We start from the raw sequence: 14,676 nt of genomic DNA on the forward strand, positions 1-14,676 counted from the left end.
CTCTGCTGCACATGGAGTGGTGGAAGGCTCTGCAAGCCCTGCTGCCCAGCCATTCCTGCAGGCACCAGCTGGGCACTGGCACCCCAGCCCCACGCTGAGGCCCCTGGGGATAGGGGAGCTCTGGGCTTCCCACAGCTGGTGACTAGCAGCTGCTGCCATGTGTTGTCTGGCAGCATGGCACACCTCTCTCCCACAGTCCTTGGGCACCAGGTCAGGTTTCCAGCCACCCTCTGGCTTAGGCTGCCATCCCAAAATCCAGGGGTAGCATTCCATTTGACTTGCACAAATGCCTGGGGGAGGTTCAGCTCAGAGCTCAGTCTCTCTGGCCACCACTCTCAGTGGGACTGGCTGCCATGACACTGCAGCCCCGAGGTTTTGCTAGGCTGGTGGGACCAGCCCCTCCTGCCCTCCATCGGGCTCTCACCTGGTGTGATCCCAGTCAAGGGTGGGGAAAACCAAGGACCGTGTGGCTCTGGAGGGCCAAGCATGGTGAGATTTGCCTAACCCCAGACACGACTGCACACCACAGCTCTCCCAGCACCTCTGTTTATTTGTCCAGGCACAGAGGCAAAGTGTTCCTGCTGAACAAAAAGTGGGCAGCAGGGGCCCGTGGCTTGCATGCCAAGCAGCCACTGATCAAAGCCCAGCTTGTTTGGCCAGAGGCTGCCCACAGTCATTGTTCCCCCCTCTCACTTCTCTTGCTTGCCTGTTGGCTCTCTCACCAGGCTAAGCAGGTTCTCCAGCTTTTCCATTTCCACCTCGGGACCTTTCTTCACCTCCTTGCCTTTCTTCTGCTGCAAAGAGACCAAGCATGATACAACTGTGAGCAGGGAGGACCACAGGGATATGGAAGAGTCTGACACAGGGAGGGTTGCTGGAATGCTGTGTCTGAGCTCTCATCCCTCACTGGAGGAGGATCCACAGGGGGTTGCACCTGCCTATCCCTATAATTCACCACCCCAGGTGAAGGTACAAATGCCTCTCGGTGCTTTGGGCAGAACACATTTCTGCTGTGCTGTGGGTTGCAGCACTGCTCTCAACAGAGTTCTGGCACTTTGGGTAACTGATTAACTGGGGTTAGGTTCTCCAGGTTCACATTATATCAGACACAGCTGCAGCAGAGGAATTTTCCAAGCTACACTGCGCCCACCAAGCCCTGCTGCAGCTGAGTATCTATGCCATGGGATTTCTCCCAAACAGCATCCCCACAGTCACCACTTCCATCACAAAGTGCTGCCTTTCAGTCACAGCCTTCCCTTTTGCCAGCCTGCTGGATCTTGCCTTGCCTCTGGATTTGGTGGGATACCCCTGCTTTGGGGTACTGCTGGGGACCTCCCCTGTGCACAGCATGGCTCTGGGTACCCCAGAAAGCAGTTGCCAGGCACAGGAGCAGGAGAGCTGGCACAGTCAGGCAAGTGGGCTCAGGAGAGGTGGCAGCAGGTCCCAGCCCTACAGCAGAGCAAAGGGAAGGGAACATCCCTGACCAGGCTTGGAGGCAGCCTGCAGAAAGCTGCTCTACTGGCTGCTCTTGGCATCCCCAAAGCACAGACCCTGCTCTCGGTGCGCTCAGAAGGCCAGGCAAGCGGCACTCAGCAGAGGAGGAAAGCGGCTGACAGCTTTCTTCTCTCCCCACTTAGAGCAGATCAATTGTCCTCCCGCTGAATCAGCCCCGCTAATGGCCGCGGGTGCAGCAATTACAAACACACACCTTCCCTTCAGCGCTGAAGAAATGCCAGCACACCACACGGAGAAAGTTGTAAGCCCGCATGGATCTCACTGCGTTTCTCTAGCAAACGTGGGCATTGCTGAATGATGACAACGGGCAAGAAGTCCCCGGGGAATCCCTGTGCTCCTCCCTCATCCCAGCCCAGCGCACCCTTGATGGAGCAGAGGTTTCCTAAGCTTCCAGAGGACACTGATGATGTGAAAGCAGCCCTGGGGGGAGGAGGCGGATGGGAATATTTGGAAAACCCTCTGCTCCCAAGAAGATAGCCCCACGCCTGTTCTGAGCACCGGGATGAGCCCAGATTGTTCTGTTTACCGAGTCCATCGACTGCATGCTAGGACAGTGCTGGTTTGCATGAATGCCAACAGGTGAGTAGTGCCCTTTGGCTCTGGACTGGGCACTGCAAGGGGTGTTTGTAGTAATGGCCCACAGCACAGCAGAGCATCTCTCTGAGCAATGGCCTTGGGATAAACACAGCTGCTCGAGGTATTCCAGGACTTAGCTATTTCTGCAGAAAAGTTGCTTTGCTCTCTGACAGCATTCAAACCCCTCCCTTCAGAAACCTGTATCACACAGCAACACACACAGGTCCTCGGGACAGGCAAAAGAGGCAACTGCTTTGCTCAAAGGGGAAGAGAAGATGCTGAAGCCACCTCCCATCAATCCATCTCCATCCTAAGCCTAAGCTCTACCCACTGGCTGATGTCCTCCAGGCCCATGGCAACCGTGTCTAAGTCTTGCTAAATTCACCAGCCTTAGCCAAGGCTCAGCTCCTGGTCACCGAACTGTCCCTAAAACTTTGACTTTCACACTGGGTCAGCTCCTTTGGTGCTTCTGAGCACGCTGCAACAAAGCCACACGCAAGCCTGTAATGAGCCGTAACTGAACCAGAGTCCTAATTTAATGCCACATAACCAAGCAAGCAGGATGACACAGGGAATCAAAATTATAATGTCCTTTTGGGGGCACTGGAATGGAAAGCTTCCCGTTATTTGCCATCTGCTTCTCCCAGGGCACTTGTGCTTGTGAGCTGGTTAGGCCACTGATGGCACCAGCACAGCACCGTGGGATCTGCTTGGATGCACATGGCAGCTTCCTACAATTCCAGGGGCTTTGGCTGCATCAGACTTCCTTCTTGGAGCAAAGCTATCGCGATGTCCCAGAGCACGCACAGGGCAGGGAAGCATCACCTCCACATGCTGCTGCAGAAGGGCTCTGCCTCCCAAAAGATGCCACAGCCAGGTGTGGAGAGGGCACTCGTGGGTCTCTGCCACCATGTGTGTAGCTGAGCCTGTCCTCCACCTACATCCCTGTTTATACCACATCCATGGGGCTCACCAGGGGCTGAGAGGGAGTCAGGGCAGAGCATCCTCCCCATGAAGCTGTTAGATGCAGAGCTGAGATTACATGGGAGGTCTGCCCCTGAGGAGCTCATGGAATGGGTATTAGAGCTGCTCAGAGCAGCATTTGCATTGATTTTATTGTTAACTGCTTCCCACAGGAGAACAAAATGTTCCTGCTGAAATGGTGTGGGACATGGCAGGAAACCTCATGGCAGGGCCAGAAATTGTGTGGTGGGGGATGGACTCTGCCTGCTGACAGAGCATGACCTCAGGGAGGGGAGACAGGGAAGAGACCCCCTGCTTGTGTCCATACTGCTGCATTTGTTGCCAGGTTCCTCACAGCCTTTATGCTCCCCTTGCCTCATGTCTGGGATCTTCCCTGGCTCCCCAAGCAGAGAAACTGAGGCAAGGAGCTCCTGGCCTTAGAGGCAGTGTGCAGGACCCTTGATGGTCCTCTGAGCCCCAGGGTGATTACTGGCACTGGAAGTGAAACGGGAGGTGGGAGATGACTGAGGTGGAGCCTCAGGAGGAAGGGCAGTGTGAGGATTAGGACAAAGTTGAGGATGGGGACTGTCTGCTTGAAGATCACCCCCTTGGGAGCCTCAGCCCCACCCCTCCCCATGCTGGCACATGCTGAACTCTGCATTCAGGATGTGGGACTGATTTAAACTGGATTCCAGAGCTTTCACTCCCTGGTGGAACAGTATACCACTGAGTTAATAAAACTCTCCCAGAAAAGCCATGATGCAAGACTTTTCAGCATCCAAGTCTTTTTCCCATTGGTGGAATAATCATAAAACATCTGCTCTAAAGTTTCGATTAAACAAGGCCAAACATATTTATGTTTTAAAGCAGCAAGGAAGTCAACCATGCTGGCATGAACATAGCCAGGAAAGTCCCCACAACTTCCTTGGGAGCAGAGGTGACCCTTTCCCCTGCTGAGCCTTGGCCAAGGGGCACAGGCCTGTCCCTGCCCTGCTGTTGTCATGACACTGATGTCATTCCTTATAGGATGGGATCCCTGGACACAGTCATGCTGGAACAGGATCTAGATATATCATAATGCAGCACAGTCACCTAAAAACTGTCTTCCCATGAAAAAGGGGTTTAAACTTTTACAGAGTCATTTTGAAGGGGGTGATAAGTTTCAGGAAGACACCCTAAACTGCTTATTATTATTCTCAGGGGAAAGGGGCATACAGCCTGCCAGATGTTCAGAAGTGTATTTCTTTGGGAGAAGATCTTTTCTTATTCCTTCCACTCTGCTCAGGGGTAGGTTAAGGTGGCAGCTCCAGGGTATCCTCCTCCATTATCAGAACTCACTAGGGACTGGTCTGCTTAATTCAATGAATGAAAGCAAAGATGAAGCTTCCCTGGAGCATTTCTGTCAGGAAGACCAAGGAAACCCAAATTCATGAACGCAGAAAAATTTTCCTCACCATCTCCCTGGGCCACTAACCAAACATTAATAGGATCAACAGGAATATGATATGCACTCCATATAGACTCCCAAACCTACCCCACCATGGTCCTTTTGCAAACCAGTGCTGTCATATAAAGCTGGAGTTGTGCTGAGCTGGGGATGATGTCTGTGTCAGGACCACTTCTGGGCTCTTCAGAAGTCCATTTACATACAGCAGCAACACACTTTTCAACCATGGAGAGCCTTGAGGCACACTCACAGCCTGATCTGACAGCATTGCCCCTAGCCCATGGAAGGATTAGCTGACAGACTGGAGATAAGGATTTAGGCTTATTCTGCTACTGTTTGGAAATAAATGATGCAGTAAATATTTTTGCAGGGAATGAAACCAGCAGAAAAGCCCAGGAGATGGCTGGGTCATTCAGGTGACAGTAGCCAAAGACAGGATCTTTGGCCTTAAGGATGCTCTTACCTCTAGCTTCAGGTAAAACCTGTGCAGTTCAGGGCAAGCACCCCACCTTGCTCAAGCTCACATTCTGACTCACACCTCTGCTGGCATCAGCACTGCTCCATGCCAAAGCACAGCAAGGCACATGGGTCTCAGGGCCCCAGCTGACCTGCCTTTGCTTGCTGGTTGTTTAAATTTACCCATTTAAATTGGGTAAGTCACAGTGCTGGGACCAGCCCACGGCTCAGCAGCACACATCTGCCAGAAAAGGCGTGGGAGCAAAGGTCAGGATATCCAATGGGCAGGAAGTGCAGGCAAAATTGGATCAGACCTGTAAGCGGATGGGATTGTCACTGGAAATATACCAGAGGGAATTGGGCAGGGCATGTGGCAGGGGTCACTGTCCCTAAATGGTGGGTAGCTGCCCACAGCACACCACAGGGCTCACAAACATCCCTGGCAGAGGGGTGGAAATGCCTGATGGAATGGATGTGCTCTGCATCAGCAGAGAGCTAGCAGCCTGGTCACATCCATGGCCATCAGGGAGCACAACCATCGTCACAGCTCTGTGTCTGCTCTGCCAGGGGCTGGCTGGGACTCCACGTCCTTGCTCACCCCCACTGCAGTATCCTCGGGCCAAGCAGAAGTTGTGCACACAGCAGGAGCTTTTCCCTGAAGAACATTCCCTGTTCTTGCTAACTCCAGAGCCCCAAGCAATGTCTCTTACAGACCACTAATTTAGGCACCTAAATATAGCCATAAAAATACCACATTTAGCATGAAAACTTCAGTGAACAAGGCGAAGCTGAGTGCAGACTTGTCTCATGGCAGTCCCCACAGCTCCTCTGAACTGGGCATTACAATGATTTGTAACCTCCTTCTGAATTTATCCCCATACCAGCTGCAGAAACCCACCAAAACCATTTAAAACTCTTGGTCTTCTGCCTTTTCCATTGTCTGACACAAGTTCAAAACACAGACGTGGTCTTGACCCTCAGTTTATGAATCACCAAATAAATAGCTTTAAAGAGAAGGATAAATTTTAAAGTCATCCTAAAACATTATTGTTTGAAATGAGCCAAAACCCTTAATTCTGCCCTGTGCAGATGCTGTGATTAGGAAGCATCAGCAATAGGGTCCAAAGAGGTCACACTGTATTTTGTCAGCCTTGAGAACAATTTGGCTACACTTGTGAGCTCTGGTGAGATGAAGAACAGCTTTCTTTTGGGTGTCATCACCCTCAGTCACTGATATAAGCTAACAACTATTGGCTCTATTCAAATAGAGCAGCCTGGTGAAAAGACAAACTCCTCACAAAGTACATGGAAAAGATTTTCAGTCATATCACTTTACAGACTTGGTACTAAGCACTGAGAAAAACCATTGTGTGCTCCTTGTGCAAGGTAATTACCCTGTCCTGGCACACTGAGACCTCCTAAAAGAGTCAGAGTGGAATAAAAACCCTAAAATCTTTTCCCTCAAGCCCAGGGGGTCCTGGTGGTGCAAACCACCACAGGGATAAGGACAGAGGGATGGGATGTCCTTTCCTTCAGCTCACTGTGGGGACAGGCAGTGCATCACCCACTCAAAACCCTGGATCCTGCCCTGCTGGATTCAGATTTTCTGCAGTGCCATTGGGTTCACAAGGAGGGGATCAATCACTTTAACTAGCTTCTAACTTGCTGGGAAGCCCCAATACCCAAAGCCTGCTTACATGCCATGTGTTATAATGGCATGGGATGCAAAGGCTGGTGGGGCATTAATGTCCAGTGATTTAGCTGAGGGATGTCTCAGACCCAAGCACTGGGGAGGAAGGGGATTTTAATTGAGGTTGCCCATAAAACCCACTAGACAAGCAATATCTCATGTTCTAGCTTGACTTCAAATATTGCTGCAATTCCAGTGACACCCAGACACCCAACCTCACTATAACCTAGACAATCCAAAAGCTGCCTGGACTTCCCTAACTCTTGTGCCTACCACGAGGAGCCACATCTGCAGCACCTCTTTACTTGGGCTGGCACATCTGAAGTGAAAGGTTTGGGCACACATAGCACCCACAGGCATGTACATCAAACCCATCCAGAGGGGAAAAATTAAGAATATGCCCTGCAGAGCATAGTGACCCCAGCATTCTTAAGCTGTATCCCTTGATTTCTGGCAGGCAGCACTGTCAGCGACCCAGAAATGTTTCTTTATCACTCAGCATCTCTTCCTTTGGTTTTTTTTTTATTTTTTTATTACTTCAGCTTTACTCTAGCATTTGGGCATGCCAGCTTAGTAAGCTGTTACGGATTAGAGTTTAATAAAAGCAATCAAACACGGATGTGAATGTGCAGCTCCTGCAGCTCTTGGGTACTGCTGTTATATCACAAAGCACAGCATCTCATGAGAGACATTTGCAGTTGTATGAACAGTATATTTTAAAATGCTGCAATTCTTTCAATACCTTTTTCTCTGGCCACCATTGTTAAATTATGCATGTCCACCTTGATCACCTTTAAACTGCCTTAAGAAAGTCCAGTTGCCGTTTTTCTTTTAACATTGCACCTTCTTTAATTTTTTAAGTTCATTTCATAGAAGTATTTGTATAGGAAATATATTCTTGTTTGCTAATATGGGAGCATGGGAATATGTTTCATTTTGGGTAAATATAAGTACACTGGAAACCGGATTTTGCTATTATTAGAAGTAAAAATAAATGTCCTCGCTCATGGATGCCTCATATTTAATAACACTAAATGCCAATGGCATGAAAGATGTATTACAAGTGATACGCTTCTGCTTACAAAAGAACTCACTCCGCAATTTAATGTCAAGTCACATTGCTCTCTTTCTCTTACCTGCTCTCCATGACTGAAGTCAGGGATGCTGAAGAAATAGCACTAGATATTCCAACCATGTGAACAATTGTGTCATCTCAACAGCACACTCTCCTGTGTATTTTTCATTTAAATCACGGAGTCACCTGGGGCAGAGCTAGGAGGGGTTAGTCCACTGGTGCACCCTTGTCCATGGTGGGAGCAGCTACTCTTAAATTGCCTCTGACAGATGCTTGCCCAGGCCTTGGGGTGCCCAGCACAACAGGCCCTAAGCAGTGGATTATCCCACTCTGCTCCTGACACCTGCATAGCCATTTCTTTTTAAGGCCCCCAGGAATGTTGCTGCCAACCCATTTCCTGGTGATATCTGTCAGCATGTCCCTGAAACCTCCCTGAGCCTTTTCCTGCTGTCTTATTACCTCAGAGCACTGCCTTCCTCACCCTTCCAGCCCAGGATGTCTTTGGGAGTGCTCATTTATCTCATTTCCTGCTTCCAGCCTCTCAGCTGGCTGTACTCTCCTTGACACTCTTCTGCTCCTCATGTCCCTCAACACCAGCACCTGAAACTGCAGCAGAGGCCTTTGCACGGCAAAGCAGTGCAACAGGATCAGCCTGTGTTTCCTGCTCACTGCTCTCTTGCTGTGCTCTCCACTACATCTCTACTCAGGCAAGTGCAATCTCTTTCTGTTCACCTCCTCAGTCAGTTATTCCAACCTCCTTTCCCTCTCCTTCTATTTGCCTCCATCCTCACCAAAGTGCATCCTGTTTACTTCAGACTGAGTCTCCCCATTTGCCTCAGATTAAATGACTTGCACCGCTTCTCTCTACCTGCTGCACAGGAAACAGCAAGCAGGCAAATTATAAATGCCACACAAACACTCCCAGGCCTGGGAACCAGATACACTGTTAGCCTGGATGGTGTGGGACGTCACACTAAATCGCATCAGCCACGACTGAGTTACGCTGCAGCATGCAAATCAGGGCTTAAAAGAGGTCAGCGAGAAGCTGGACACAGGACAAGCATGGAAAATCCCGCAGCTAGTGTTGTTGCTCTTCCCTGGGATTTCACACGGTTACAGCAGCTGATAAATCCCTTCCTGCCCCACAGACAGACAGACAGACAAGGCCCAGCTGTATCCCACCACAGCACTGCTTCACCCTGGGAGCTCCTGAGGATTGCTGGTGTCAAGCCTCTCCTGGAATGGGCTTGGCACAGTTCTGGTCCATGTAGGATGTTTCTTGCTGCCTGTTGAGACATTTGCACTATGAGCCCATGAATCCTGAAGTGCTGTTGAGGTTGAGGTTGTGTTTCACTCTCCCCATCCATGTCAGTGACCCAGCTGTCCAAAAGGGTCTGAGCAAGAGCTGTGTAGAAGATAGGATTCATACTGGTCTGACTGCAAATCCAGAGCCTGAGCACTGCCTGTCAGCCAGAAGCAGATGGGACAAAACAGTGCAGGAGGATTCCAACAACATGCTGAGAGGCAGCTCAGGGAGTGCTCCTCTGGGGCACAGGCATCCACAGAACCACCCATCTCCTTCTGGGAGACGCTGCTAGCAGGGTGCTGCTATGCCCTAACATGATCAATAGCTGCTCTGCAGGAAGGAACCCAGGATGGACCTGAATATGAGCTCCCTGGCATGCAGTGATGGGGATGGCAACAGGGGATGTTCCTGTCCTACCAGCAGACCCAGATTACCATGTGCACTGGTGATGTGTCCCTATCCATGCTTTCCCTGACCCTGCCACCCAGGAACAGGGGGTCTTCTGGGTCCTGTCTGGAGGCAAAGACGAGGTGCACTCTGGCTAAGAAGCAAATCTAGATTCTCTGTTCATGTAAGCTGTTCAAGCAGGAGGCAGCCAATTTTAACAACAATCCAGTCTTAAGACGTTGATCTGGCTCCAGCCCAAGTCTTTGTACTAAGCTCCCTGACATCCTGTTTAGAAAAGCATTATTAAAATCTAATTGCTTCATGCATATATTGCTGTTTTAATTATAACAGAAGCAGGAGAGAGAGATGGGAGCAGTAATCAATCTCTCTGATACTAATATATTTTCAAAGAAGGAGCTGTCCATGGGAAAAGCCAATCCAACATTATCTGTGGAAGCCAGAGGGAGATATTCCTAGTGATTGTCCATAGTACGGGAGAGCACAGTCTCAGTGTGGCCTCCCTAAAGTGCTCTTTGCTTTGAGACACTGATGGGGATGCTGCACCTGAATTAATTTCACATGTTTGCTGCTATGTCTCTGTTGTACTAAAATGTAATTACTTCAGAGCCATAGACCAGTTAAACCCATCTGCTCAGCTGGCTGCTGAAACTAATGGATATTCTTTGCAACAAAGTAGTGCAAAATAGAGGCACGCTGGAAAGAAAAGTATGCAGTAGTCATCAAAGTCCTTAACGCAAGCACTTCCCAAAGTAATCTCTCCATTGCCAAGCAATTCTCACGAGTACCAAAGACAGAACAAGGTTAACCAGCAGCTGGCAGTTTCAGCAAAACAGTGGCCAAGATGTCAGAATAAATTATCTAACAAATAATTGCAGATGTAAGGTCTGAAGGGGATCTGTTGGCAGAGGTTAACTGACATTGATGCACATCCTTAACACCAAATGTATAGATCCACTGCAGAAAATTTCTTCACCCAAAGGGGTGTCAAGCACTGAACAACCTGCCCAGGGAAGTTGTGGTGTCACCAACACTGGAGGTATTTAATAGACATGTAGACGTGGCACTCAGGGACATGGTTTAGTGGTGGGCTTAGCAATGCTGGGTTAACAGTTATAACAATGACACAAAGCTGGTCACTGCAGTGTCATTGAAAGCCTCAAATACCAGCAAACACAGCCTGATTCTTGCATCACTCTTTGTGTTGCTGGAGCTGGACAGAGGGACATGGCTGAGGCAATGCTGCCAGGCAAACAGTCACCATTCCTCCTGGGGCCTTTGGAAAAGGCATCTCCTTGTTGGAGATGGCAGAGCTCTTGTCACACCTGGATACCACTTCTGGCTGCAGATTCCAATGGCATAGTCAGATCACCATCTCAGGAGGGTCACTTCTTCCCAGTGACCCCTGTTCCCTTCTGTTTCCATTCAGATCTGACCCCAGGCACTGATTGTCCTGGTATTGCCCTGGTGTAAGGAAACCCCTGAAACTCAAATGTGTCATCAGGCTGCAGGTCTGGGGGGAGCTAATAAGGATTGAACAAGAACCTGGTGATGTTTTGAGAGTTCTCAAGGTGACAACCAAAGCTGTTCCTCTCCATTAGCACAAAGGAGATGCCTAAAGTTGCCTAGAGGAGTGGTGGAAGCAATTGCTCTGTAGAAATAATGTTGCCTCACCCCCTATATCCCACGGTTTCTCCCATGATACAGTTTACCCTATGGATCCTACGTGTAAAAGAGCTGGGAGATGCAGACACCACAAATGCCAAGGCACAGTGGTTTTTCCAGGGCCTTTGCTTACCCAGCTCTTCCCCTCTTTGTGAGGGGATAGTCACCATCATTTGATAGCTGGGTGAGACACAGCCCAGCAGGGGATGAGCCCATTACACTGCTGCATGCCTGGCATCAAGAACAATCCTGTAAAGAGATGTTTTCACAGTTGGCAACCAAGCGGACACAAAAGGAAGACAGAAAGGAGGCACTTGTGCTCAGAAAATTAAATCCAAATTACAGTAATTATACTTGCATTAACACCCTATTTGCCATAAAGATGCATAACATCCTTAGGTGAGAGTTGCAATTGCCCTGAAGGTGAGAAGAAAGTAACAGGAGAACGAGTGCCAGCTTCTGCCTATCTTATAAAATCCTTAAGAAGTCTGGATCATCATAAATGGTTGGTTGTAATTTAACTTCCCCAGTAACCACCTATAAATGAGTCAGCAATCCAGCAAAAGCAGCAGGGAACCTTTAACAGAGCTGATTTGTTCCAGCAATCCATGATTTAACCATAAGGAAAGGCATTGTTTTCTAAATGACAGTCTGGAGCTTGGATGCTATTGTGGTGTACATCACATGAGACAAATTCTCACCTCACCCCATGATGAAATCACATCCTTTTGTAGCCATGGGATCACTGACTAAGTCGGGCTTGTTAGCATAATTCTGTGTCCTTGGACTACAGAAACTTAATTCAAGTTCTGTACCTAAGCAGAATCAAGCAGTGGAGACCAGTCCTGGCAGATGTTTTTGGTACTTTGGGAAGGTCTTTACAGAAATCACTTCCTCAATTTCAGTCCATATACCCATGTGGAGATCTAGTACAAACCCTTTCAAAGTCTTTGTGCGCTCCATGCCACCAGGTCCTCTCAAGACTTTATAAATGGATTCTGCTAGATCAGCTGAGGAATGAAAAAAACTTTGAAATGCCAATGAGGACACCAACCCACCCTCCCAAATAAATCTGCAGACTGTTCTGAGACTTCATGCCTGTTATTTCACTGATAACTGCTCTTTTGGCATGATTTTTCAGTTTGTTACTCTACCTGCTTCTGGCACAACCTCTGTACTCTCCTGGCTTAGCTCAGACGTACATTTATAATTTGTCTTGGCACCAAAAGACAAGCATAGAACCACAGAAGGTTCCCTCAGGAAGGACAGGCAAAGCCAAGGATGGCTACAGAAGCTGAGGGTGAGAACCACTCAGCACCTGTGTAAGTTATGGCATAAGAGCAGCTGTCAGTCTAGTAAGCAGCCCAAATGTTTGATATTCCCTCTCATACAATGGGTAAGAGCTTCAGCAGATTTTCTGCAGAAGGCTGCAACACAGGGAGGCAGTTCCAAGCCAGAAGGCGCTAATTAAGAAACACTAGGTGAGTGTTAATGAAAGAAGTTTTGAGAGATGAGAGAAAGCAAAGAGGATGAACTCTCCTCACCTCCTGTCCCTGGTCCTGTGTGCCATGCTCTTAGTCCCTGGAAAAAAAGGGGAAGGAGCTTTCTAGGAAGGAAAGAAATAAGGTAAGGAGATATGACTGTGCTGGATAAGTGTGTCTGTTCTCTGCTCTGGTGATGAAAATGAGGCTATAAAAGGTCTTCACTTTCAGCTAACTGTTCCACCTACAGAAAGAGAGGCAGAAGGTAGTTTAAGGGGTGAACTGAAGTGTTGATAAACCAGACTGAGTCCAGCAGAGATTACCAAGACTGTTGATGGCTGGAGGATTTGTACTGAAGAGATGCTAAGAGTACTGGGCTTGTTCAGCCCACAGAAGACACACTTCTGGGTGACCTAATAGGCAGGTGCCTGCACCCAAGAGGAGGATATTAAGAAGACAGAAATGGACTCTCTGTAGGAGTGCACAGCAGGAGAATGAGTCACAACAGCCATAAACTGAAACAGGGAAGGATTCAACATGACATAAGACAGTTTTTCTCCACTGTGACAGTTAGTCATTGGAACAAGGCTCCAGAGTGGCTGTGAGATCTCCAGCCTTGGAGTTTTTCAAGAGAAGCCTAAGACCTGAACAACCTTACCTGATCTCAGGGCTATCTATACGAGCTCTGAGCTGGAGGTTGGACTAAAGATATCACCTCCAACCTCTAGCCTGGATGTCCCTGTGGCTCTGCAAATCCAGGATATTCTTGATCACCTAGTGTAAAATGGAGGATGAGTCTTGCAGCTCTACCCTACTCTGCTGCTATGCTCTTATTGCAGACAGCATTTCTAAGCAAATGTCCTCTTAAACCTTATATTGTTCATAATGTCAGAACCAGAGCAGAGCAATAAAGCCCTCAACTGAGCAATTCCCAGCCCCTGAAGAATGCTGGCGTAGAGGGGACCAGTTCCCCAGCACTCTGCTCCCGGGGTATCTAGATCCTGAGGAAGCTACACAGACCAGTTTGAATGTTGGTATCAAAGGAGTAGAGAGGAAGAAGGTCCCTCAGCAAAAAATGACAACCAGGAAGCACTGGAGAAAACCCATGAACAGAAGAAGCCTGAGGCAGATGGTGAGAGGACCAAGGGGGAAGCTGGACTAAGAGCTTGTGAGAGCTGGCACCACAGGGATGAGAAAGTGGGAACTGTTTTGCCATGCTTACCTACAAGTAGAAAAGCTGATGTAAGAGGGGAGCTTATATAATCCCAGACATGTAGGACAAGTATATGTTTTCCCACTATGCTTCTATCAATGGCAGAGAAGAGATAACATGGGTTTAGGGTTGATAAATTCTCACTGTTACTGTGGCACCTTGTGGCTGAGTGCTTGCAGTCTGATGGTTTAACACACAGGCTGAAAACCAAGCCATAATCAGCACAACTGAGGAGTTCAGGAGTCTGTAAATCTCTCCACATGCAGCAACATGGCATGTTCTGAGCTGTCATTACCTCTTTGCAAAAGCTATGGATCTCTCTCTATAATGCTGCCTGTCAATTCTCCTATCATTTCAATAAGATCAAAAAGTGGAAGTAGATTTAATATCTTTTTAAACCTGGAAATAACCATAATGATTCACACAGCTTCAGTCAGTAACCTGAACAGACAAATGACTCTTCCTGGCACTAAAACAGAGCTTTCACTAAAAGACAAGGTGTTTTGACCTGAAGGAGTTGAGGGATGCAGACAAGCTAGTACCATGCTAAACGCGTGTGCTCAAGTCCTTGTTTAATTTGGTCAGCTGCCAAATCCCATTATATCTTTCTGCTAATTTTAAAGAGCTTTCCACCATTGCAAATCCCTCTTCATGCAGGTGTCTTTAGGATGACAACAAGTTATATTTTGTTAAAATATATTTACATATCATATAGAATTGCATTATATACTATATACTATATATTATATATAATATATGCATACAATTTAGAGTAAAATATTATATAAATAATCTTAAATTGCAAATTTTAAATTATATGTTATAACGCTTAATTTACTTGCAAGGTCTTCAAAACCTCTTTGAAGTTAAGATTCCCAGGCCTT

At 48.0% G+C, this 14,676-nt stretch overlaps 1 protein-coding gene across 3 annotated transcripts in view; it reads right to left on the bottom strand.

The window, feature by feature from the left end:
- Positions 1-532: 532 nt before the first annotated feature.
- DNAI1 (dynein axonemal intermediate chain 1) overlaps positions 533-14,676 on the bottom strand; it is a 136,287-nt gene continuing 122,143 nt past the window's right edge. For all 3 annotated transcript variants that reach the window (XM_085042523.1, XM_085042522.1, XM_085042524.1), the window contains one exon: positions 533-794. In XM_085042523.1, the coding sequence (XP_084898649.1) occupies positions 690-794 (105 nt within the window). In that variant the 3' untranslated portion in view covers positions 533-689. The remainder of the gene's footprint in view (positions 795-14,676) is intronic.

The sequence above is a fragment of the Lichenostomus cassidix genome, chromosome Z (assembly GCF_008360975.1).
Source record: "Lichenostomus cassidix isolate B80296 chromosome Z, HeHo_3.0, whole genome shotgun sequence".
Lineage (NCBI taxonomy): Eukaryota > Metazoa > Chordata > Aves > Passeriformes > Meliphagidae > Lichenostomus > Lichenostomus cassidix.